Here is a 24,104-nt window from a genome sequence, read left to right on the forward strand (position 1 = left end):
ATACAATGCTACTACAGTGTCATTGACTATATTCCCTATGGTGTGCCTTTTATATTCCCATGACTAATTTTCCTGTAATGGAAGCCTACATATATCCCATTCTTCTTGATCTGTTTTGTCCATTCCCCCTTAAAACCATCAGTTTGTTCTCTGTATTTATCGGTCTGATTCTTCTTTTTGTTGGTTTGTTTTTTAGATCCTACATATGAGTTAAATCATATGGTATATTGCCAGTTTTAGATGATCCAGAAGTTGTTGTTTTTAATCTAAGTTTGTGAGGGAATTTAAAGATTGCTAGTAAAATTCTATCTTTTCTGGTGATTTTTGCATATTTATGTTGAATTTGAAATTATTTTGGTATATTCCTCTTCATTGATGAGAAGAATTGTATTAAATTGAATCAGAGTAGTTTGTGTTTATATACAAAACTTTTATAGACTTTTAGGGCAGTACTCATTATACATCTTTTTAAAAAATTTAGAACATTTATGTTTCTAAGGTTTCTCTAAGAGACATATGTTGAAATTTAGGAGGAAAACATTAGAATTCATTGTTCAGCTTGGATTTAAAGAATGTATGGAATTAATTTGTGGTTCATATTTTGGTCAGAAAATAAGGTCATGTTTCTACATTAGCATTCTGAACAGTTGATATCAATCCAACAAAAATCATGCCAAATTAAATGTAGCATTAAAAAAAATCATGTTGAAGATTTTTCTTGTAATATTTGAGTCCTTTTAATCAATTAATTGCTTTTTCTTTACAATAATTGTAGACAGCTGAAGGGTGATCAAGTTTAAAATGCTGAAAAAAAAGTCTAAAATGCTGAATTTTACTTGAGCATTTTAGAATTGTACAACAGTGTGTATACCAGTTCTAGAAGCATCTAAGAAATGAGGGCTTATATATACAATATTTTTGTTACAAAAAATGAGAATAATCAGTTGATTTTAAGTATAAAGAAGTTATGTTTAAATGATAACGTTTTTGTTCAGTAAGTTCTGTTTGACTGAAGTTATTGTTTTTTTTTTTTTTAATGTGATCTTTGATTTTGCCTTAATGTTTGAATAATGTATCCATTTCACAAGAGTGTGGACGGGTCTCATTAGTAAACATGGCAGAATACCTTTGAGAAAATAAAGACTTTATTTTGGAATAGTTGTAGGTTTATAGAAAGCTTGCAAAGTACAGAAAGTTCACATAGACTACTTACTGAGTTCCTCTGTTAACATCTTATGCTATCACAGTACATTTGTCAAAAGTAGGAAGCCAACATGGGTGCATTACTGTTAAATTCCAGACTTTAACTGAGTTTCATAATGTTGTTATCTGTAACATGATCCAAACCAGGATACCACATTGCATTTAGAAAATTTACCTCTTAAAAATGATTTATCTAGGTTTGTCTAGATACATACAAGTAATGTTTTATAAGCTTCAGGCGTGCGAAGGTTGTAGGGGTGGTAGGCGTTTTGGCAGCATCTAGATTAGTACTTGTTATCTAGCTGTCACTCGTTAAGTATTTACATGATTGAATGAGTCTGAGACATATATTTTGAAAGTAAATCCCTATGAACCTACTTCCCTCATAGAGCTAGATGAAGTTTTGTTGAATTTGTGTTTTTTCATAGTTTTCTTTTTGATGAAAAATTTGGGAGAAACTTTGGAAATGATTGAACTAACCCTGGTTGAATGTGTAGGGAGTATAAAATGAATTGAGGTTAAAATACATGTAAATTTTTGGCAGAATATATGAACCATTATATGAGACTGTTCTAGTTACATAGGTTTTTTTTTTACCCTTTTTAGGCAATATTGCTAAGACAAGTTAAATAAAAATAAGATGGTATTTCAGTTCTCTCTTTGAGCTTAGACTAACATTTTCAACCGTTATAGCATGGATAATCTGTTACGGCTGTTTTTGTTGCACCTGTTCTCCTGCTTAATAATTAAATTTCCTGAATCTTAAAGTTGACACTGTTTACATCAATTCATCATAATAATGACAGGTTATTGCTATCTATTACTAATTTTACTTACTTAATATTCTTATATTGTTTCTTAGCTCACTGAAATGCAAGCTGAGAGTAGTTATTATAGCCCTCAGAAAGTAAAATCCAAAGAAGTATTGTGTTGGGAACAAGAAGGAACTACCGTTGAGGTAATCATTCAACATTGAACATATATTTAAAACTTTTTGAATGTTCCTTAAAGTTAATATGTTAATATGTAATAAATGGAGGCTTTTATCATAGTGTCATGTTTAAAATATATTCATGGTTTTTTATTTTTATTTTAGTCATCAGTAGTATTGATTGAAATAAATATGACTTTAACATAGATTCTACTATAATATGAAACATTAATTCTTTCAGTCTTTCATTTAACTGGTATGAGCTTGTATGTATATGTGGATTAATGTTCATAAGATGGCAGTTATTGAGGATACAAAGATTTGAGGATACAGAGAGAAATATGATGTTTCTTATTTTAAATTTGGAAAGGCCATAATCCTAAAGAGGTTTCTACTAATTCAGAAATTCTACAAGGGGAGCCTATAACATGTTTTTAAGTCTGTAACATTTTTATGAAATTCAAATTTTTAGTTCTAATGTTTCCTTCCCTCTTATAGGCCCTTATGATGGGAGAACCTTTCTTCAATTGCCAGATTGGTTTTGTAGGTTGCAGAGCCTTGTGCCTTAAAGGAATTATGGGTGTTAAAGATTTTGAAGAGAATATGAATAGAAGTGAAACTGTAAGTCAGATTCTCTCCCTACCTCTGCCCCCCTCTTTATGGATAGAATACAGGGATAATGAAGTGCTTATTGAAGTGTTTAACCATACCAAAAAATCTGTTAGACTACATATATCTTTGGCTTAAGAGAGGAACTTCACTGTTTTCCCTGTAAGAAATTATAGGGCTCAGGGGAATTTAGAAAGTTGGTAGCACTTAACACCTGGACAGTAGTTCCAAATACTTTCCAATTCATAAATGTTTCTTCTTTCTTGTTTATGGCAGCTACTTGGAGTTCCTTTTTGGTTTGTAAAATGTTCTTTGCCAAGATAGGCAGTGAAAATGGAGACAGCATTCCTTGTCTTTTTATAGGACTTAAAGTTGTAGTGATTTCTATTAACTACTGAATGGGTATTATAAAACCAAGGTTTTATTTTCTTTAACAGTTTAATGATTTTTCCTCCTGTTCAAAAATTTTGCATTTATTTTTAGGAAGCCTGTTTCTTCATTTGTGGTGAAAATTTGAATATGAAAGGTTTGACATACCTTACAAATTCATTGTTTGATTACCGAAGCCCAGAAAATAATGGTACTCGTGCAGAATTTATCTTGGATGCAGCTCATCATAAGGTCAGAGAATATATATTTGAGCCAATTTCTAGCTGTGTCTGGATGGACACTTTGTGTGAATACTTGTGATTGCCATTTTTCATTTTAAGTAATACATTCTGAATGCTGGTTGTTTATTGAAACCTTTAGAATATTTTAGTCCAGGTTCTACATCTAGAGAAGTTTGAAGAGTACACAAAGGTCTCTACTTATATATACTAAGTAGCCAATTAGTTTGTTTATCCATTCCCTACTGTTAAAATAGTCATGGAGGAAACTTATAGAATTATCATTTAATTAGCATTTACTTTTGGATATAGGGTAAATGGGAAGAGATGAAGAATTTTACATTTTACTAGGTAAGTGTCTTAGTGTTTGAATTTTTCATGTAAAATAATGTAGTTTTATAGAGTAAATATAAAAAATCAAAAAGTATAATAGAATAAATAATGTAAATCTTAATCCTTTTTACTACATTTACTTTTATAAAGAATTCCATTTTAATCTGCATATTTGCATATATTTTGAATATTTTAGTATATCTTTAGTTTTTGAGTTGTTTTATATAAGTACTGGAATATTTAACAATATATAAGGATTAATTATATTTGAGAATATATATTGGACAGTTTTGCGATGGTGATAAAGATCAAGGGTATACTATCCTATTCCATATAGTTATTAACCAGACATTATTGATAAAGTGGTCAAAATGTCTAGTAGAATTACGGATGTCCTTTGGTGTGGTTTGTAGTAGAGTTAACATTACCTGTCTTAGAAGTGAATTTTTTGGATAGCCTCTGTTCCCCCTTTTTTTTTTTTTTTTTTTGGTAATCTTTCGAGTTGATACACATTCTATGTAAGGAGTATATTTGATTCTTTACCTATCAGGTTTTTTTAAAAATAAATTTATTTTTTATTGGTGTTCAATTTACCAACATACAGAATAACACCCAGTGCGCGTCCCGTCAAGTGCCCCCCCTCAGTACCTATCAGGTTTTAAACTTAGAAGTCTCTTCTGTACAATTTGTGTTCTGTTTGCTTTTCTTTGTTGGCAGGAGACCTACACTGAGGTAGCTGGAATGCAAAGATTTGGGGCTTTTTATATGGATTACCTGTATACAGTGGAGAATATCATTGGCAAAGGTACTGTTTCTTTCCTTTGTGTTTGCTTTTTCTTGGATAACAGAAACAAAAGCCTCATCAGAATCAGTTGGTTCTTGACTGGTTGTAATTGGTTACATCAGATTTACCTTCTGTTACTTAGGGGAATAAGTTTTATATTATGTTAGAATTTTCTTAGATACTTATTTTTATCTTTGTGTAGCTAAGAAGACATTTTTTATAGCCAACCAGATTTCGTTCTATCATGCACCAAATATTAAAATTTTGATACATCAAATTTTATGTTGCATTGAGTTGTCAAAAAGCATAAACATTTCCTTTTCTGTGTTAAAAGCATTTTGAAGGTTATATAGATCTTTTATTAAAAAACTGTTTCAAGCAGAAGAGTGGAAATAAATTCTTCTGGAGACTGTGGATATATAGTCTTATGTGTTTATAAGCAATCAAATGATGCTTTTAAGAATTTAACTGATACTTTATGTGCTCTTCAATATACTATATTGTACTTATTCTCATCTTTTTTCATATTGAAACAGGTTTATCTTTTTTTTGTTAATTTTTCATATAGTAATGATTTCTGTGTGTTAGGTGATGAGTTAGATATAGTGAATGCCAAGAAGACCACAGCATTTCTCAAACTAATAGGTAGGGTTTGTACACTTAAATAAATTATTATAATATAGCACATTAAAAACAGTAGTATAAATGGATAGCTAAGAGAGGTCTAGGTCAGAAAGTGACTACTTTATTATTTTTTTTAAAGATTTTATTTATTTACTCATGAGAGACACAGAGAGAAAGAGAGGCAGAGACACAGGCAGCAAGGAGGAGCAGGCTCCTTGCAGGGAGCCTGATGTCGGATTCAGTCCCCTGTCTCCAGGGTCATGCCATGGGCTGAAGGCGGCGCTAAACTACGGAGCCACTTGGGCTGTCCAGAAAGTGACTACTTTTATGTGTAGAGTTAGAGTCTTCACAGAGGAGTTGATCTTAAAAGATGATAACAAGATAACAAGTGTTGTTAGTTGAAAACAGAAGGAAAGAGCAGTGATTTTCTGCTTCCTTTTTTTTGTAATGGATTTCTAAATGTTGCTGTTCTCATTGATCAAACCTTGGGTTTACTCTTTTCCCTATACTCTTTCCTGAAATTCTCTCATTCTTTTCCATGGATTTAGTACCTTCGCTATATTGTTGATGTACATATTTATAATTTTAGTCCAAACTTCTTTAAGTATAGAATTAAATATCTAGTGTGTACATGGCGTTTTTACTTCTTTACATGTCTCACAAATATTTCAAAACTGAATATGTTCAAATGGAATTATTAAAATCCTTATTACTGTCTACTGCTTTCCTCTTAATTTCAATATTCTTGTCTTGGAAAATTGTTCTTCTGTCTTGGGGCTGTTCAAGCCAGATACCTAGGAATCATCATGACTCACTTTTCATCTACAAAATCTGTTTTAAATTCATTCACTTCTCGTAAACTCCACTCTTCCCACTTTCATATAATCTACTGTCCTCTCTACATTTTAATAGCTTTTTTTACTGGCTTTCTGCTGCCTACCCTTTAGGTTGATTTAATTCCGTGCTTAAAACCCTCACTCACTGCCTTTGCATTGCTTTATTTAAAAATTAAATTGTGTATCATATTTTGGTCTTGAAATCTCAAGGAAGAATTTTGGAGGAAAAGATATATTTTGATATGGACATTGAGGTAGATATATTCAGTAGCCAATTATATATAGGAAAGGGCAACTAAGAACTTCACAAATTGTTACAGTATTGTAGTTACCAAATGTAAGATGGTAGGTCTTCTGGTTGGATATGAAACCTTTTAAATGTGTTATGGATTCCCTGTCTTCTGAGGACATTGGAGTATCAAGTAGTTGTCCTTCAAATGAAGGAAACCAGGCACTGAAAATTGTCTTTGTACATATGCTGCTTCTACAGTTTCTAAAAGATAGAAGCAGTTTATATTTGCTAGTGTGCTAATCTGATTCTATAGCCTGCAGTCATAATTACTGGGTTCAGCTTTTCTTCCTTTTTTGATTACTTGAAACAAAGAAATTGTAGAATGAACCTAAGAAAAGTATTTTGAATTCTCACAGGTTAATTTCAGATACTTTAAAGAAATATTTCAACTAAAATTCTTGGTTTGGGGGCACCTGGATGGCTCACTGGTTAAGCCTCAGCCTTTGGCTCAGATCGTGATCCCAGGATCCTGGGATCAAGTCTCACATCAGGTTCCCTGCAGGGAGCCTGCTTCTCTCTCTGCATATGTCTCTGCCTCTCTCTTTCTCATGAATAAATAAATAAAAGCTTAAAAAAAAATAAAATTCTTGGTTTGATGTCACTGGACATTTTTTTGTTTATATAGTCCATATTATCAGAAAGTGCCATAAATTTAAGTACATAAATGCATATTGATAATTTCACAAAGTTTATAGTAAAGTCTGAAATTTTGAAAGTTGATTTGATTGGCATGTTTACACTTGATCTTAGCCAAAAGGCCGAGAAGCGATGATTGGCATGTTTAAAGTAAGTTCATGATAGTATTCTAATTTAAGAAACCTAGTAAATGCAGTAAAAAAAAAAAACACCTTATATTTTGTTGTGATTAATGATGTAGTAGTACTTTAACCACATTGTGAAATGGCATATAAACAAAAATTCGTTTAGTAAGTTTCCTGTGCTACTGCTTGACATTGATAAGCATCTTCTGACAACTATTTTGTTTTTGTTATGCTGCCTGAAAGCATTGTTTTACAAACTCAATTGAAATATTTTTTTTAAAAGCTTTTATTTATTTATTCATGAGAGACAGAGAGAGAGAGGCAGAGACACAGGCAGAGGGAGAAGCAGGTTCCATGCAGGGAGTCTGATGTGAGACTTGATCCCGGGACTCCGGGATCACGCCCTAAGCCCAGGGCAGATGCTCAACCACTGAGCCACCCAGGTGTCCCTAAATTGAAATATTTCTTATTAATATAACTGGGTATTTGTTACTATGACTACTGCCTTTCTCGTCTATTTTTAGGAAGTTATTACACATGTTGTTATGGACCTAAAATAATAGATAGCTGAAAATGTAATCTACAACAGGAAAATTCTTAGAGAACTATAAAGAGTTACAGTTGAAACAGTGCAGTTACTGGATTGGTAAAAGAACGAGAGAGAAGTATCGTGGTTCATTGCCTGTTTGAATCTAGATGTCTTGGGACAGTGCTGGGGGTAAGGGAATGCTAAAATAGAAGGATTTTTTGATTCCTACATTCTACTTAAGGATTAATTTTCTAAAGCAAAAACAGACTCTTTTGTCTTTGAAGTTACCAGTTTTATACATAGACTTCTAAGGTATGTTATATACAAGCAAACTTTAATGAGAAGTCATGGGTGAAAAAGCAGATGAATCTATAATGAAAGAGGATAACTGGGGATATGTAGTTTTCACCTACACATTGACAGCGCAGATGGTTGGTGGAGTTGTTTTGATAGCTTGCAGAATGGAAGGGGAATAATTTTCTATCAGTGAGTATAAAAGTATGGGAAGTTAGGGTCAGTAGATAAAGATGCTGGTGCTTCTGGCTATCCCAGAGAGACTGGTAAGTCTTGTCTTTTCATTGGGCTGCCTTGATATTGTGTTGACTCTTAAGAGTAGCCAAAGGTTGAGGGAGCTGGGATGACCGAAACATATTGAGAATGGATACGGTAAATATCTTGCTGAAAAGATACAGCTAAAAGCCAGTCCTAAATTTACATTTCAGACAGACCACTGGCATCTAAATTTAAACTACCTCATAGGGACGCCTGAATGGCTTAGTGGTTGAGCATCTGCCTTTGGCTCAGGCTGTGATCCTGGGGTCCTGGGATTGAGTCCTGCACCAGGCTCCCCACAGGTAGCCTGCTTCTCTCTCTGCCTATGTCTCTGTCTCTCTCTCTGTGTCTATCATGAATAAATAAAATCTTAAAAAAAATAACTACTTTATAATCAAGTTGCATTATCTGCAAAAAAATAAAACAACTAACGACCAACAAAAACAGCAACAAATCTTGAAGCTTATAGACTTCTATTACTTTAGAGACAATTTGAGGTCTGAAAAAAGGATCTTTTTATAAAATGACATTTATTTAGGAGGCCTAATAGCCCTTATGGGTCTCAAAGCAGGGCATTTTCCTTGTTTTTGCATATTGTTTGCAACCAAAGTTCTTTTGTTGTTTTCAAGTTAGCTCCACAACAGATTTACATGGCTTAGCTATGAAAAGCAGTGATTTTTTTTATGTAAATAGCATGTTGCTTATACCTAATTTCTAATGTGACTCAGTATTATTTATGCATATTATGTATAATATTAACTTTGTTTTATTTGTGACATTTAAGTCTGTGGCTGTCATCTGATTTTTGAATATTCAGTTTTTGTACATGGTACTGAGACTAAAGATTGAACTCGTTTATTTGAAAATACAGAAATGTGTTTTTTAAAAAGTTAGGAAGTATGGATACAGAACCTTTGTGTTTAATTAGGCCTTCCTAGATTCTAAAGGTACTAAGTGCTGGGAAGTGTTACTTTCCTATTTTTGTTTGAAAAAGCAAATGGCTTAAGAATTAGAAATTACCATATGTTTTCGCTTATAACAGTAGATTTATGTATTAAAAACAAATCTCTGATATATGGAGTATATGTATTAGATAAGGAGAAATACTTGTAGATAGAGCCAATATTTTTCTTAGAAGATAGCCCATGGTTTCTTCTTTAATATATGGGCAGATAAAGGATTGAAGAACTTGGGTTCAACAGCATGAAGCATGGCCATATGATTTTATTCTGGAAAAAGTTTTAAGCAGGTAAAACCTATTGTTCCACTTCCACAGTCACTATAGACAACTCTTACAGCACCCTGTGGACATTTTTTTCAGTGAAACTTTATAAGATAAAGCGTTAAAATGCAACTTCCTCTACTTACCATTCCTAGTCAACATTGTAGTATTGTGTATAGAATTATTGGATATTAGGCATTGAGATTTTAGAGAATAATTTTCTAAGAATGAACATTTCAATTTTAAAGCACTTCTTGTAACATTAAATAGATTATGGGATTAATTGTTATTTAAATTAGTATTTTTGTTGTTGTTGTTAGTAATACCATCTCATCTGTGTAGAGAAAAATATAGATTGGCAGTGTTCTGTGTATTCAGCCAATGGAGAATTGGTTTGAAGGCATTAAGCTGTAAGCTAAAAAGATGAGTAATATTACGATTGGTATATCTGATTGTTTAAAATATTAATGTAAGATGTGGTTTCTTGTAGGGTCTGCAAATCAACAAGACTTTTCTCCAGGAAAAAGTGAAGATATGGGAACAGTTCAGGAGAAATCTACCAAAAGCCTTGTTATAGGTCCTCTTGATTTTCGTTTGGATAGCAGTGCAGTACATAGAATTTTGAAAATGATTGTTTGTGCCTTGGAACATGAATATGAACCATATAGTGGGCTAAAACAAGGTTTGTTTTTGGCCTAATTTTGAGTCTCTTGCTAGTTGATTTGTTTGTGTGTGTGTGTGTGTTTAAATATTTTATTTATTTATTCATGAGAGACAGAGAGAGAGTCAGAGACACAACGCAGACTCCCTCCACGTAGGGAGCCCGATGTGGGACTCCATTCCTGGTCTCTAGGACCACACCCTGGGCCGAAGGCGGCGCTAAACCACTGAGCCACCCGGGCTGCCCTTGCTAGTTGATTTGAATGATTATATAATCTGATTTGTTGTATTTTGCCAAATTACACTTTTTTATATAGTTTGCCTGCTTTTCATGTATTTAGTTGTTTAAAGAATACACTTGTGTGTAGAAGTTTTGGGAGACGTCAAGATTTGGAAATTATTTATGTAAGTACTTTATTTGCTAGTATTTGTCAGCATTTTATTGCCATACCTTTTTGATACTTTTTCCAGTGTATATTCTTGAAATCATTTTCCCACCTTAGTGGATTCTAAAGAGCATGGAGATGGAGATGGACTCTAAACATACAAATTTAGCATTCAAGGACACTTACGACTTACTGGTAAAGAATTTGTTGTACACCTAATTTTTTCTACATGGCATGAAGGTATCACAGTTTCAAAAATACAAATTCATTTTTTTTTTTGCAATAAAGGACTCTAGGACATTATAGCATGTAAAGGGACCACTATGCGGTCAGACTACGGCTTGAATTCTGACCCCCGCTTTTAACCTTAGGAAATTTAAGTAAACATCACTGATTTTTCACTTTTCTGTCTCAGTAATGAGTTTAATTATTGTGACGGAGATGGTTAAATTGTTTCCCCAATATCCCTTATCTTCTTATGTTATAGTAAAAGAGATTTCATGATAGAAATTCTTATGATAAAAATAAAGATACACATTCCAAGTATAGTTACAGGACTCAAGGTTCTGGCTACCTGGATAAGAGCAGAACTTTAATTACATGAATTTTGAGGCTGTGACTCTAAAAGTAAAAGTGCATATCTTCCTTTTTTCTTTACCTCTTCCTTCTGGCTAGAAAAAATTATAATGGCAAGAGCTGGAGCTGCCATCTTTGATCCTGAGATGAAAATTGCATGCTGATGATAACAGCAAAAAGATAGCAAGAACCTAGGTCTTTGGTAGCTTGGTAGCACTATGTCTAATCTGGATCCTTTAGACTCAAATTGTTATATGAAATAAACCTTAGGCTGTTGTCCAAACTTTATTTGACTTTTGCCATAGCAAATTTACTGTTACCTAAATGTTATCCTAGTAGGACCAACTTCCAACATCAGTGCATGTAATAGTATATAACACAATGCCTAGTATATATTAAGTCCTTGACAGGTTTATGCATTCGTTTCTTGTACCTTGCTTGAATGCCAGCTCCATCCCAGACACTCTTAAAAGTGCTAGAATAGTATGTATAGAATGGCTAACATAAAAAATGGTGATGGTACCAAATGTTGGGGAGAGTGGGAAGAAACTGGATCGCTCATCATTGCTGATAGGAATGTAAAATGTACTTCTGAAAACAGTTTGTTTCTTTAAAAACTAAACATGTAACTACCATATTAGCCTAGCAACTATACTTTTGGGCATTTATCCCAGAGAAATGAAAACTTAGGCTCACACAAAAATCAGTACCTAATTTGTTTTTCTCATGTAAAAGTCCAAGCTGGTAGGTATTGTAGCGTATTAGAGTAACTGTTCCATGAGATTATCTTAGACCCAGAATTCCTTGTGTCTTGTTCTTCTACCATTCTTTGAGATATACCTCATCTACATGGTTCATGTTGGCCCACCATTACAGTATGTAATTTGAATCAACAGGAAAGTGGGAGCAAGAGAAAATGGTAGGTATGTAGTTACATTTAATAGCATGGCTCTGTCATCCCACTGACCAAAATTTAGTAACCTGTCCATATACCTAGTAGCAGGGAGACCGGAAAGCATAGTGTCTGAGAGTCCCAGTACTAGAATTAAGTTCAGAGAGTTTTATTGCTAAAAGAAAGATTATAATTAGCAGTCTCTTCAACAGTGGAATTATGCTCCCCACCCACATATGCACATACATATATATAACATGAATTTTTATCTGAAGCAGTTTATCATCTCAAGAATGTGATTATATACATATATGTATAAATCTACATGTTATACAATATATGTATATGTATATAGACTGCTGTTTGCTCACTTTAGTTTATATATACAGACAATTCTCACCTGGCATGGTAATTAGGAACCATAAAAATGTGCCAGCTGAAATCATGGAAAGTGATCATAATGTTACAAATTGAAATTGTTTCACACTTTTGGATATTTTTGTCAAAACACTAAGAGCTCTCTTACTGTTAGTATGAATGTACATAGAAATAGAAATAGTAAAATAAGTTTTTTTGTTGTTGTTGTTAAAAGAGTAGTTTTAATGGTAGTTTTTCTTTTTTTTTTAATGGTAGTTTTAAGAGTAGTTTAAATGATGCTTGTCTCCTCTTCCAGTAACTTGTAATATAGAGTGACTGCCTTTCCTATGCTTTGGCAAATTGTCATATTTCTAAGTTGGGATCAGATTCCTATACACTTTCAACATTGTGAAAACCTCTGAGGGTTCCTTTCATGGGAAGAATTTTGTTTGCATCACTTCTTGTGGGACATTGTCATTCTTATTTTTTTTTTTTTGTATTTTTTTTTTTAATTGGGGTTTGATTTGCCAACATGTAGTATAACACCCAGTGCTCATCCATCAAGTGCCCCCCTCATTGCCCATCACCCAGTCATCTCATCCCCCTGTCCACCTCCTCTTCCACTACCCCTGGTACAGGCACTGTGGAAAACTGTGTGGAGGTTCCTCAAAGAGTTAAAAATAGACATCTTCATTCTTGTTATCACCATTTTTATTATCACAGCTACTTTCTACATTGGCGTTGATAAGTCTGTCTTCACTACTTCCCCTAGCTGCACATTAAAGAGTCTATCCAAAAGTACAGTGTTGATATTCCCACAGTAGGCTGTTTCTTCTGTAACTCCTTGTATGTTCTCAGTTTTTGTTTCTTTGCTGCACTTTCATCTTTGATTGCCAATTCTGTTTCAATTATCCACTTTTGTAAAATGTCACAGGGGTTTATCACTAGTAAGCAAGGAGTCAGCACAACTATATTTTTTGCCGTCTATGTAGAAGTTAAATAACACACATGAGATCCCAGTAGCCAGTAGCCAAATCTGACCAACTTTGAAAGAAGTAATGTAATTGGTCACTGATGATGATGCATATCTTCTATTTATGTTATGATTTGTGGATTGAAGAACTTGCAGTAAGGTTTGTACTTTATGCACTTACTATATTGTGGTAACTGAGATTTGAACTGATTTTTGGCAACTGGCTTTTTTTTTTTCAACTGGCATTTTTTTAACTAAAACAAGATAACTGAAATTGATGTATATCAGAACTGTGCACAGTGAGAGCTGCTTCTATATATACATAAGTGCATGTAAATGAGTACATATGTATTAAATCTTAAGTTTTTAGTTCTCCACTCTTTTAAAGCTGTTTATTGAGGTGTAGTATACATATTGGAAAGTATAAAACCTAGGGATTTAGTTCTGTGAATTTTGCAAATTTAACTATATCTAGGTAACTAACTGTTCAAGAAATGGAACCTTAGCAGTGCTAAGTCCCCTGTGCTCTCCTCATTATTCCTTTGACCCCAAGAAGGGTCTCTTTAACTTCTAACATCATGGGTTAAGTTTTTGCTTAGTTTATAATTCATGTAAGTGGAATCACACAGTATGTATCTTCTGTCTCTTACTTTAGCTTTAGCTTGTTTATAAGATTTATTTCATTTTTATATACTGTTATATTCATTGTGTGAATATACCATAACTTTACTGTTGATGAGTATTTAATATCTAGTTTTTGGTTACTATGTTAGTGATGCCACAAACATTCTACTACATGCCTTTTGGTAAAATGCCCTCCTTTCTGTTGGGCATGTGTGAGTAGAATCACTTAGGTAAAAGGATTACATTATGTTTACTTTTAGTAGATATTTCTAAACTGTTTTCCCAAGTGGTTGGACCGCTTTACACTCTTATTAGTAGTTTCGAGAGTTTTTTTTTTTTTTTTGTTTCATTTTGTTTTGTTTTTAGTTTGGAGAGTTTTAATTGCTGGGGCTGGCAAACTATGATTTCTTCTTTCGTGCAGGACATGAGCTTATAATAGGTTTTGTGTTTTAAATAGTTAGAAAAAGATAATCATATTTTATGACCTGTGAGAACCATATGAAATTCAATTTTCAGTTTCCACAGGTAGAGTTTTATTGGGATACAGTCATGCTCATACAGTTAGGTATTGTCTGTGGCCTTTTTTGTGCTACAGTGGCAGAGTTGAGTAGTTGTGACAGACTAGCTGGCAAAGGCTAAAATATTTTTTAAATAGTCTTTATGTAAAAGGTTTGCTGATGTTTGGCTTGCATGCTTACCAACACTTAGTATTAGCCTTTTTCATTTTAGCCATTTTAGTGGGTCTGTAATGTTGTCATGTGACTTTATTTGCATTTACTTGATGCTTAATGATGTTATCTAGTTTTCCATAGAATTTTTGGCCATTTGGAAATATTATCTTTTGCTTATTTAATGCTTTGTTGCCCATTTTCCTATTCAGTTGTTTATTATTGAGTTTTAAAAGGTTTTATATTAATTTTTTTTAACATGGGGAGTCCTTTGTATAGATATCTATATCCATCTGTATCTAAGGCAAATACTTTCTGCCAGTTTGTAGCTTGCTATTGCATCATCTTCATGGTGTCTTTATGAGCAGAAGCTATATTTTTAACAAAAAAGATGAAGAATTTCTTTGAAATATTTAAAACATATTTTAAAATATGTAAATTTTTATACAGCAAAGATATATTTACATTCTTTAGTAGTATAACTTATATTTGTTAAGGGTAACACATTTTACAATTGTCTTATTGTTCAAAAGAAAAGTATAATTTGACCTTGAAATTTGGGAACCAACTCAATTATTTAAAAATAATTTTTTATTACATTTTCATTATTTCACCTTAGATATTAAGGATGAAAATGAAACAGTACTGAATCCTGAGGAAGTGGCATCTTTGGAGGAATATATTCCTACTCGACATACAAGTATTACTCTTCTAAAATGTACCTGTACTATTGTCATGGCTGAATTCAACTTGTTGGATCATTTGTTACCTGTCATTATGGGAGAAAAGGTATCTTTTGCAGTTCACGACTTTTTTTTTTCTCATATGTGCATATTTGCAAGTCCTATGATCTTGTAAGAGGAAGGTGATTGAGTAAAAGAATATGTGCTAATATAGTTATCCGTGGTGTGTTAAAGCAATGTAACTGTGATTGTTAATTCTTAGAAAGGTGTGTGTGTGTACATATATACATTATATATATAACTAACTTCAATCTAAGGCTGTATAAAGAAATATATTTTTTTAAAGATTTATTCATTTATCTATGATAGACGTAGAGAGAGAGTGAGAGAGAGAGAGAGATGCAGCGACACAGGAGGAGGGAGAAGCAGGCTCCGTGCCAGGAGCCCGACGCGGGACTCGATCCCGGGACTCCAGGATCGCGCCCTGGGCCAAAGGCAGGCGCCAAACCGCCGAGCCACCCAGGGATCCCCCTGTATAAAGAAATATTGATGAGAGCATGGACCTAGAAGTCAGTCCATAAAGAAACTATGACACATTGCTTTGTATCTCTAAACTTGTTTCTGAAAAACAAAACTATTTTTCAAATGAGCTGACAGATTCAGCTGGTAAAGAAGCAGTAAGCCTAGATGGATTCAGATAGTTTATTACATATAGATAGCAAAAGCAAATCATTAATGGTGTCAGCTTTCAGGGCAACCTTGAAACCAGAGGGTCAAAATGACATGCAGCATACATACACAGCATGCTATTAAGTAAGGTGCCTTGTTGTCAAGGATTCAGTTCCACACTTCGTCTAAACAGTTACATAGATTACAGCTGTACATTGAAAGGGGTAAGTGGAAACTCCATATCTTACTTGAATGAGGGATGCTGATGAGAAAGTGTCTCCTAGCAGTCAATAGAAGGTGAGAATTCTAGAAACTCTTTGCAAGATTCCCTCCCTATCTTTTCATGTTCTAAGAGAGTCACAGGATGTTCTCCCAAGGCTTAGGTCTGCTATGATTGCATCTTGCTTTTGTGGTCTATATGGATTTGTTTAAGATTGTCAGGGTGCTGGGTTCCCTTACAGTACTACCTACCTCTTAAAATCATTTTTAATACTAGATGAGAAAATGCTCATAAACCATTTTGCAAATATTAGAAACACAGTAATTACTAGCTTATTGTTAATGAGGATTTATTAGATGCTTAATACTTGATTTAAGCCATATATAATGTATTGCTTTCTAAGTTTACCATATACATAAGAAGGTATTATTTGTTATCTTTAGATTTTTTTGGTTATATTTCTTTTGATATCTACATACTGATGATTATAGAAGTAAAAACTGTTCTCACTTTAAAAAGAGCTAAGACAGGGAGTTGACTGTAATAGAATAGTTTAATTTTGTGTATTTGCTCTCTGTTACCCACTTAAAATTGTTATGTTGCTAAGTAAAGAGATCATCTGGGGAAAATTTCAGCAGAGAAAAAGTATGTCAGTATTAGACATTAACTTCGAAGCAACTATGAATAATGAGTTCAAGAAAGAGACAAAAAGGTGGATGGTTTTAGAAGAGACTTCAGTCTATATAAAGAAGAACCAAATTACATTCTGGAACTGAAAACTGTAACACAAGTTAGAAATAAAAGGATGGAAAAAAAAAAAAGAAATAAAAGGATGGGGGCGCCTGGGTGGCTCAGTGGTTTAGCGCCTGCCTTTGGCCCAGGGCGTGATCCTGGAATCCCAGGATCGAGTCCCACATCAGGCTCCCTGCATGGAGCCTGCTTCTCCCTCTGCCTATGTCTCTGCCTCTCTCTCTTTCTCTCTGGGACTATCATAAATAAATTTAAAAAAATTAAAAAAAAAATAAAAGGATGGAAAAAGATATGTCATTCAAATGCAAATCACAAGAAATACAGTGTTGGCTATTTTAATACCAGAAGATGTGAGTTTAAGGCAAGAAATGTTATTAGAAATAGCTGTTTTGTAATAATAAGTGTTAACTCCATGAATGGAACAACATAGATAATTCTTACAGATGGCATGTTGAATGAAAGCAGACAGTCATGAGTTTGTGTCTGTATGATTCCATAAAGTTAAAGAATAAGCAAAACTAGTCTTTGGCGATTGCAGTTAGAATATTGGCTACCTCTGGCAGTGATCTGATAAATTACCTGAGAAGGGATTATATTGTAGAGTGCTTGAAATGCATGGTGGTTAGAGATGTAAAATTTTGTTGAGCTCTCCACTTAGGATTTGTGTGCTTTACCATATGTGATACCTTTATATTCCAAAATAAAGTTGTTTAAAAAAGTAAAGTAATTGCTTAATAAGTGGTAGTTTAAAAATTATCAATAAAAAGTTTAAAAAGCATACTCAAGCAAGTATGTTCAACTTAGTCAATTTTAGGCAATATTTCTCAATAAGGGCACTGTTGGCTTTTTGGACTGGGAAGAGTATTATGTAGCATTTACTATCTTTAGCCAATCTCTGTGAAATGCTAGTACTACTCTCTAGTTATTATGAGAATGAAGGACAAACAGTGAAATCGTCTTCCATGGATTTTTATATATGTGTATGGACATATGGTTTCTCATTGAGAATGATAGTATATATGGCATTTTAAGGTAATAAGTTAGTTCGAGGATTAGAGGGGGTTGCTTGCTAATCAGGGTTCATAGTCTGGACATCTTGAAACCTACTTGAATTTATTTGGAACCTTAGAAAGGTTCTATAACACTGAATGCACCAAGCCCAACCTGAGATTCTTAGGATTTTATGAGCTTTTAACGTGTATGTTATTAATAGATATGATATGGATCAGAAGTTTTTCCTCCTTGCAAATTTTGCTTCTTGTGTGAGACTTTGGAGTAGTCTTCTTAGTCCCTTTGTCATCTAAATGTGAATAAAGGGCAGGAAGACAAATGGTGGCTGGCTCTGGGATAGCTAGGTCAATATTTGGAAATGATTGAGGTTAAAAAAATACCATTAAACGTACTGAGGAGGGTTGCCTGGGTGGTTCAGTCAGTTAAGTGTCTGCATTTGGCTTCAGTCATGATCCCAGCTTCCTGGGATTGAGCCTCATGGTGGGCTCCCTACTCAGTGGGGTGCCTGTTTCTCTTGCTCCCCCTGCTTGTACTTTCTCTCTCTCTGTCAAATAAATAAATAAAATAATATAAAAAAAGTACTGAGGAGTACACAGTGAACAATTCCAGTTGACTGAAAAATAAAAAGTTTAGCTAAATGGGCAGTAATAATTTTGAAATGTAGGACATACTTAAAATATATAGAAGGCATTTGGTTATGGTAAGAGAGTCCCTTAGAAAGTCATTTCTAGATTGATTTGATGACATTGCAAAATGTGCCAGTCTGAGGCTTGTATAGGGAGCATTGCATGTCAATCACTGTTTTCCTGAAACATAAAGGAAACTCTATTATTTTCTAGAACTCAAGTAACTTCCTGAATACTACAAACTTCCAGTCTCTGCGTCCTTTGCCATCCATTCAGATATTGGTGGATAAAATTAATCTGGAACATTCCGTGCCAATGTATGCTGAACAATTGGTACATGTGGTCAGCAGCCTTACTCAGCCTTCTGATAATCTGCTTCATTATTGCTATGCACACTGCTATCTTAAGGTAGGAAAAGTGAATTTTCTTGTTTATGAGTATCTGTTTGGTTTTGGGAGAATTAAATATCTTTTTTCTTGGACTTGTAACTTCATAGGATTAGTAGTACCCCCATAAGATGAGATTTAAATGATATGTAATATATATATTCATTATTGAACATAATTAGATAAAAGTATACCTATCTGAAAGTTATTCAGTTTCTTGACGTTACTAGCTTAATGTTTTATAAGATAATGTTAATTAAGATTTTTGAAGATTTTTTTTAAAGGATTTATTTATTTGTTTTAGAGGTGGGTAGAAGGGGTGGAGAGGAAAGAATCTTCTAACTGACTCCCCACTGAGCATGGCGCCCAATGCAGGCTCAGTCTCATGACCCATGAGCTCAAAACCTGAGCTGAAATCAAAAGCTGGTTGCTCAGTTGACTGAACCACACAGGTGCCTTGGTTTTTGAAGATTTTGTGTGTTGTTGATAATAATTTTAAGTAGTTTGAAGAGCACTTAATTTATAAGGGTGTTTTAAAAGACTTATGATTTCTTTGAGGGGAACATTTATTTGAGATAATGCCTCATAAAGAAGGTTTAACACATTTGTTTTTTGGTTACTTTCCTCTTCCTGAATTCATGTTAATTTCTTGATACAAAGAGAGAACTCTTAATGTTTTAAATCAAGTTATATAAAGTTAATTATTGGAGGCTTTACTTTAGCTCTTTCATTTTTTTTGGTAAATAATATGTCTCACTTGGTTAAATATTAGACTCTCAGTTTCAGCTGAGGTCATGTCTTGGGGTTGTGAGATCCAGCCCTGCATTGGGTTTCATGCATAGCACATGGAGAAAGACTCTCTCTTCCTCTCTCTTTATCTCTGGCCCTCCCTGCCCCATTCCTTGCCCCCTCCACTTAGGCATGCACATGTCTCACTCTCTCTCTCAAAAAACAGCAACAAAGCATCCCATTGTAGGTACATAAAGATAAACTAGATGTTGAGTACTAAGTGTTTCTGCAAAGCAAACAGATGTATAGTCTAATTAGGAATAGTATTTATCTAATCAGATTCTCTTTGGACTAAAGAAAACTACACAAACTTATATTCAAGAATAAGAATTAAAAATGCACTAAATTTCATGTAGAGGACTCCAAAAGAGGACTCCTGATTTTATTGGTTCACACTTCATCGTTCCATGTTTTAAAGTTAATAAATACTTGCATATTAGTAGAATAAAAGGAAACCAATGTAAATATAACAGTTTTAGATCGCCTCTAGTTTAAGATGGTAAAATTTGTTTTCAAACCATGTAAAGTAGAACATGTTTTCCTTTTTTAAATTTTTTTAAAGATTTTATTTATTTGCTCATGAGAGACCGAGAGAGAGAGAGAGAGAGAGAGAGAGAGAGAGAGAGGCAGAGACACAGGCAAAGGGAGAAGCAGGCTCCACGCAAGGAGCCTGACGCGGGACCCGATTCCAGGTCCCCAGGATCATGCCTTGGATCAAAAGCGCCGCTAAACTGCTTAGCCACCCAGGCTACCCAGAACATGTTTTCTTAGTAGAAGTCCAAGCAAAGCCCATTTTTAAGAGGATGGAGGAAATCTACTCCCTTGATGAAAGAGTGATACAGTCATAGGAATAAGAGAATACATTTCCACAGATTTTTAAGTTGATGAAATTAAAAATGTAATAGACTGATCTTTTTTTTTGTAATACAGTTTGACTAATGAGAAGAATGGAATTATTTTTCTTGGGATAACATTTTACTTAATTGGAGTTCCTGCTTAGTATTCCCTATCACCAAATGGATTATAAATGTTTATATGTAAAAGTTATTCTTAACTGTAGGCAATACAAATCAGGCATTGGGTGAAATTTGACTTGTGGTTTGCTGACCCCTGCCCCAGAGAAATTTTTGCATATGGAGGTATACACAACTGGAGATCTCTATATGCTCACATGGATAACTTTCTAAAATGTAATTTTTGGTAGGAATACCAAGATGCACAATGGTGTGTGTGTGTGTGTGTGTGTGTGTGTGTGTGTGTGTGTATGATGTGTATATATATATGTGATATTTATGTAAATAAAAAAATCAAAATAATGCTGAAGATTGTTCACACATTTGAAAGGGTCTGTGAAGGTATAAGAATGCGTATAATAGGGGATCCCTGGGTGGCGCAGCAGTTTGGCGCCTGCCTTTGGCCCAGGGCGCGATCCTGGAGACCCGGGATCGAATCCCACGTCGGGCTCCCGGTGCATGGAGCCTGCTTCTCCCTCTGCCTGTGTCTCTGCCCCTCTCTCTCTCTCTCTGTGTGACTGTCATAAATAAATAAAAATTAAAAAAAAAAAAAAGAATGCGTATAATATATCCCAAATTCTTGAAAGTAGGTGTAAGTAGTTTAAGGGTGGTGTGGGGTGCCTGTAGGACTAGTAGGAGTGTCATGTTTTTTTTTTTTTTTTTTAAAGATTTTATTTATTTATTCATGAGAGACACAGAGATGCAGACAGAGAGAGGCAGAGACACAGGCAGAGGGAGAAGCAGGCTCCATGCAGGGAGCCTGACGTGGGACTCATTCCCGGGCCTCCAGCATCACGCTCTGGGCTGAAGGTGGTGCTAAACCACTGAGCCACCCGGGCTGCCCAGGAGTGTCATGGTTTTAAAGTAGACTTTAAGTATGCTTTAAGGTTTTTAAATTTTTTAAATAATGACTATTGATACGACTTATGTGACATAAATTCACCTTTTTAAAAGAATAGAAGTTGAGATTTTTAGGGTTTTCAGAATTAATGCACATGTCACCACTATCAAATTTCAGAACATTTTCATGAATCCCTATTAGCATTCATTCCCCATTGACTCCCCACCTCCTACCCCTTGTAACTACCAACCTATTTTCTTTTTCTATGTATTTCCTTATTCTGGACACTTCATATAAATGAAATCATATAACATAGGATCTTTTGTGACTGGCTTCTTTCACTTTGCCTAATGTTTTTAAGGTTCATTCAAATTGTAGCATGTATCAGGATTTTATTCCTTTTTATGGCTGAATAATCTATTATATGAATAAACTGTATTTTGTTTATCCATTTATCTGTTGATGGGCATTTGTGTTTCAAAATGGGCATTTTTGGGGCACGTGGGTGGCTCGGTTGAGCTTCTGACTCTTGGTTTGGGATCAGATGATAGTCTCAGGGTCGTAGGATCAAGCCCCACCCTGGTCTCTGTGCTCAGCAGGGAGTCTGCTTGGGTTTCTGTCTCTCCCTCTTCCTCTCCCCCCTGCTAGCATGCATGTGTGCTTGCTCTCGCTCTCTTAAATACATAAATCTTTTTTTAAAAATGGGCATTTTTGGCTGTTAATACTGTAGCTATGAACTTTCATGTATAGATTTTTGTGTGATCACAGGTTTTCATTTCCTTTGGGTGTATACCTAGGTGTGGAGTTGTCTGGTCAAATGGTAACTCTCTATATTTATTTATTTTTAAGATTTTTATTTATTTATTCATGAGAAACACAGAGAGAGAGAGAGGCAGAGACACAGGCAGAGGGAGAAACAGGCTCCATGCAGGGAGCCTGATGTGGGACTCGATCCCGGGACCCCAGGGTTACGCCCTGGGCTGAAGGCAGGCGCTAAACCACTGAGCCACCCAGGGATCCCCCTAACTCTATATTTAACATTTTTAGGAATTACCAAACTTTTCCCCCAAAGTGATTATTAAATTGTTTCCTGTTCTACTACCATTGAATTTTTTATTTCTTCACATCTTCACTAATATTTGTTATTGTCTGTCTTTTTGATTTTAGTCATCTCAGTGGTTGTAAAGGGATATCTTATTCTGATTTTGATACATATTTCCATAATGACTAATGATATTGAATCTTTTTTTCATGTGCTTATTTGCCATTTGTATGTATCTTTGGAGAAATACCTATTCAGATCTTTTGCCCATTTTTGAATTATGTGTCCTTCTATTGTTGAATTGTAAGCATTCCTGAGGTATTCTGAAGGATTTTATTTCTTTAAAAGTGTAGGTGACAGAATGACAATATTCATATTTTTAAAATTCTGGGCAACAATAAAAAATTATTTTCTCAATTGTTTGTGGAAAAAGTCCAGAGAAAATATTTGATTTCTCTCCATAAGAAAGGTACATATTATCAGTTTCACTCTCTAGTTTCTTTTTGTTTCTGTGGATACATGAATCAAAACTAGATTTAGAGAGTTAAAGAATGAGTAGGCAGTGAAAAAAAAATGTAGCATTCTCCAGGCTTCTTTCAAGATACTTGCTGATTAAAGGTGAGAAATGGAGTTTTGCTGTTGGTTAGAAGTGAGATGGTGGTGAGAAAATTTGCTTTTTCTTTAAGAATAAGTGGAGAATCAAGCATGCTTTTTTGGAGAGGGGAAGAAGAAAATGGTGGGAGGAAGCAAGGCAGAGTGAAATTGTGAGCTAATAGATGAGCTAAGTCAAATGAAGCATCATATTGCTGTTTTAGCAATATGAAATTTGAAGAAGTCCTTTATCCTTTTTGGACTTCATTTTTCCCGTATGAAATGAAATGATTTATTTTCTCTAAGCAGTTTTAGCTCTGAAGCTTCTAATTTTTAATCCCCTAGATCTGATTCTGTCTTTTTGTCCTCAAGTCTTTTCTTTCCCAAAATGTTCATTATTCTGCAGAATTCTCATTATAATTATTCTTTCTTTAGTTTTTGCATATTCTGATGTATTACTGTCTATAGATTACTTTTTAAAAAATTGTTTTTACTTTGTTTTTATAAAATAAACTTGGCATTTTTCAGTCCCGAAAAATAATTTTTCGGTGTACAGTTTAGGGAGAGTAACTACACTCATAATTGTGGGACTGTCATTAATATCCAACTCCAGAATCTTCTCATCAACCCAAACTGAAATTGTTAAACAATAATTCCAAATCCTCTTTCCTCTGTTCCTGGATACATTCTTCACTCTGTCTCTGTGAATTTGACTACTTTAAGTACCTCAGATTAGTGGAATCACATAGTATATTCCATTTAGCTGTTGTATCTCATTAAGATACTGTTTCTAAGATTTATCCATGTCATAGCATATTTTAAAGCTGGCTTATAGTTTGAGTCTGAATAATACTATATCATATGTATATGCCACATTTTAAAAAAATTTTATTTATTCATGAGAGACACACAGAGAGAGGCAGAGACACAGACAGAAGGAGAAGCAAGCTCCCTGCAGGGAGCCCAATGCCGAGCTTCATCCCGGGACACCAGGATTATGTCCTGAGCCGAAGGAGTTGCTCAACAACTGAGCCACCCAGGCATCCCAACATTTTATTAATCC

At 34.3% G+C, this 24,104-nt stretch overlaps 1 protein-coding gene and 1 pseudogene across 23 annotated transcripts in view; one reads left to right on the forward strand and one right to left on the reverse strand.

The window, feature by feature from the left end:
* The window catches only part of VPS13B (vacuolar protein sorting 13 homolog B), a 733,580-nt gene that overhangs the window by 73,332 nt on the left and 636,144 nt on the right, over positions 1-24,104 (forward strand). For 22 of the 23 annotated variants that reach the window (XR_007401755.1, XR_004814450.2, XR_007401756.1 and 19 more), the window contains 7 exons: positions 2,066-2,161; positions 2,633-2,755; positions 3,227-3,364; positions 4,402-4,489; positions 9,775-9,966; positions 15,040-15,209; positions 18,593-18,787. Coding sequence is in view for 20 of the 23 variants with exons in the window: in XM_049093088.1 (XP_048949045.1) it covers positions 2,066-2,161; positions 2,633-2,755; positions 3,227-3,364; positions 4,402-4,489; positions 9,775-9,966; positions 15,040-15,209; positions 18,593-18,787 (1,002 nt within the window). In the remaining 3 variants the exon portion in view is untranslated. Of the gene's footprint in view, positions 1-2,065; positions 2,162-2,632; positions 2,756-3,226; positions 3,365-4,401; positions 4,490-9,774; positions 9,967-10,415; positions 10,549-15,039; positions 15,210-18,592; positions 18,788-24,104 lie in introns of those variants that run through there. The other variant, XM_049093096.1, reaches the window with a different exon arrangement.
* Positions 6,820-6,990, reverse strand: LOC112662548 (U2 spliceosomal RNA; annotated as a pseudogene).

This window comes from Canis lupus, chromosome 13, assembly GCF_003254725.2.
Source record: "Canis lupus dingo isolate Sandy chromosome 13, ASM325472v2, whole genome shotgun sequence".
Lineage (NCBI taxonomy): Eukaryota > Metazoa > Chordata > Mammalia > Carnivora > Canidae > Canis > Canis lupus.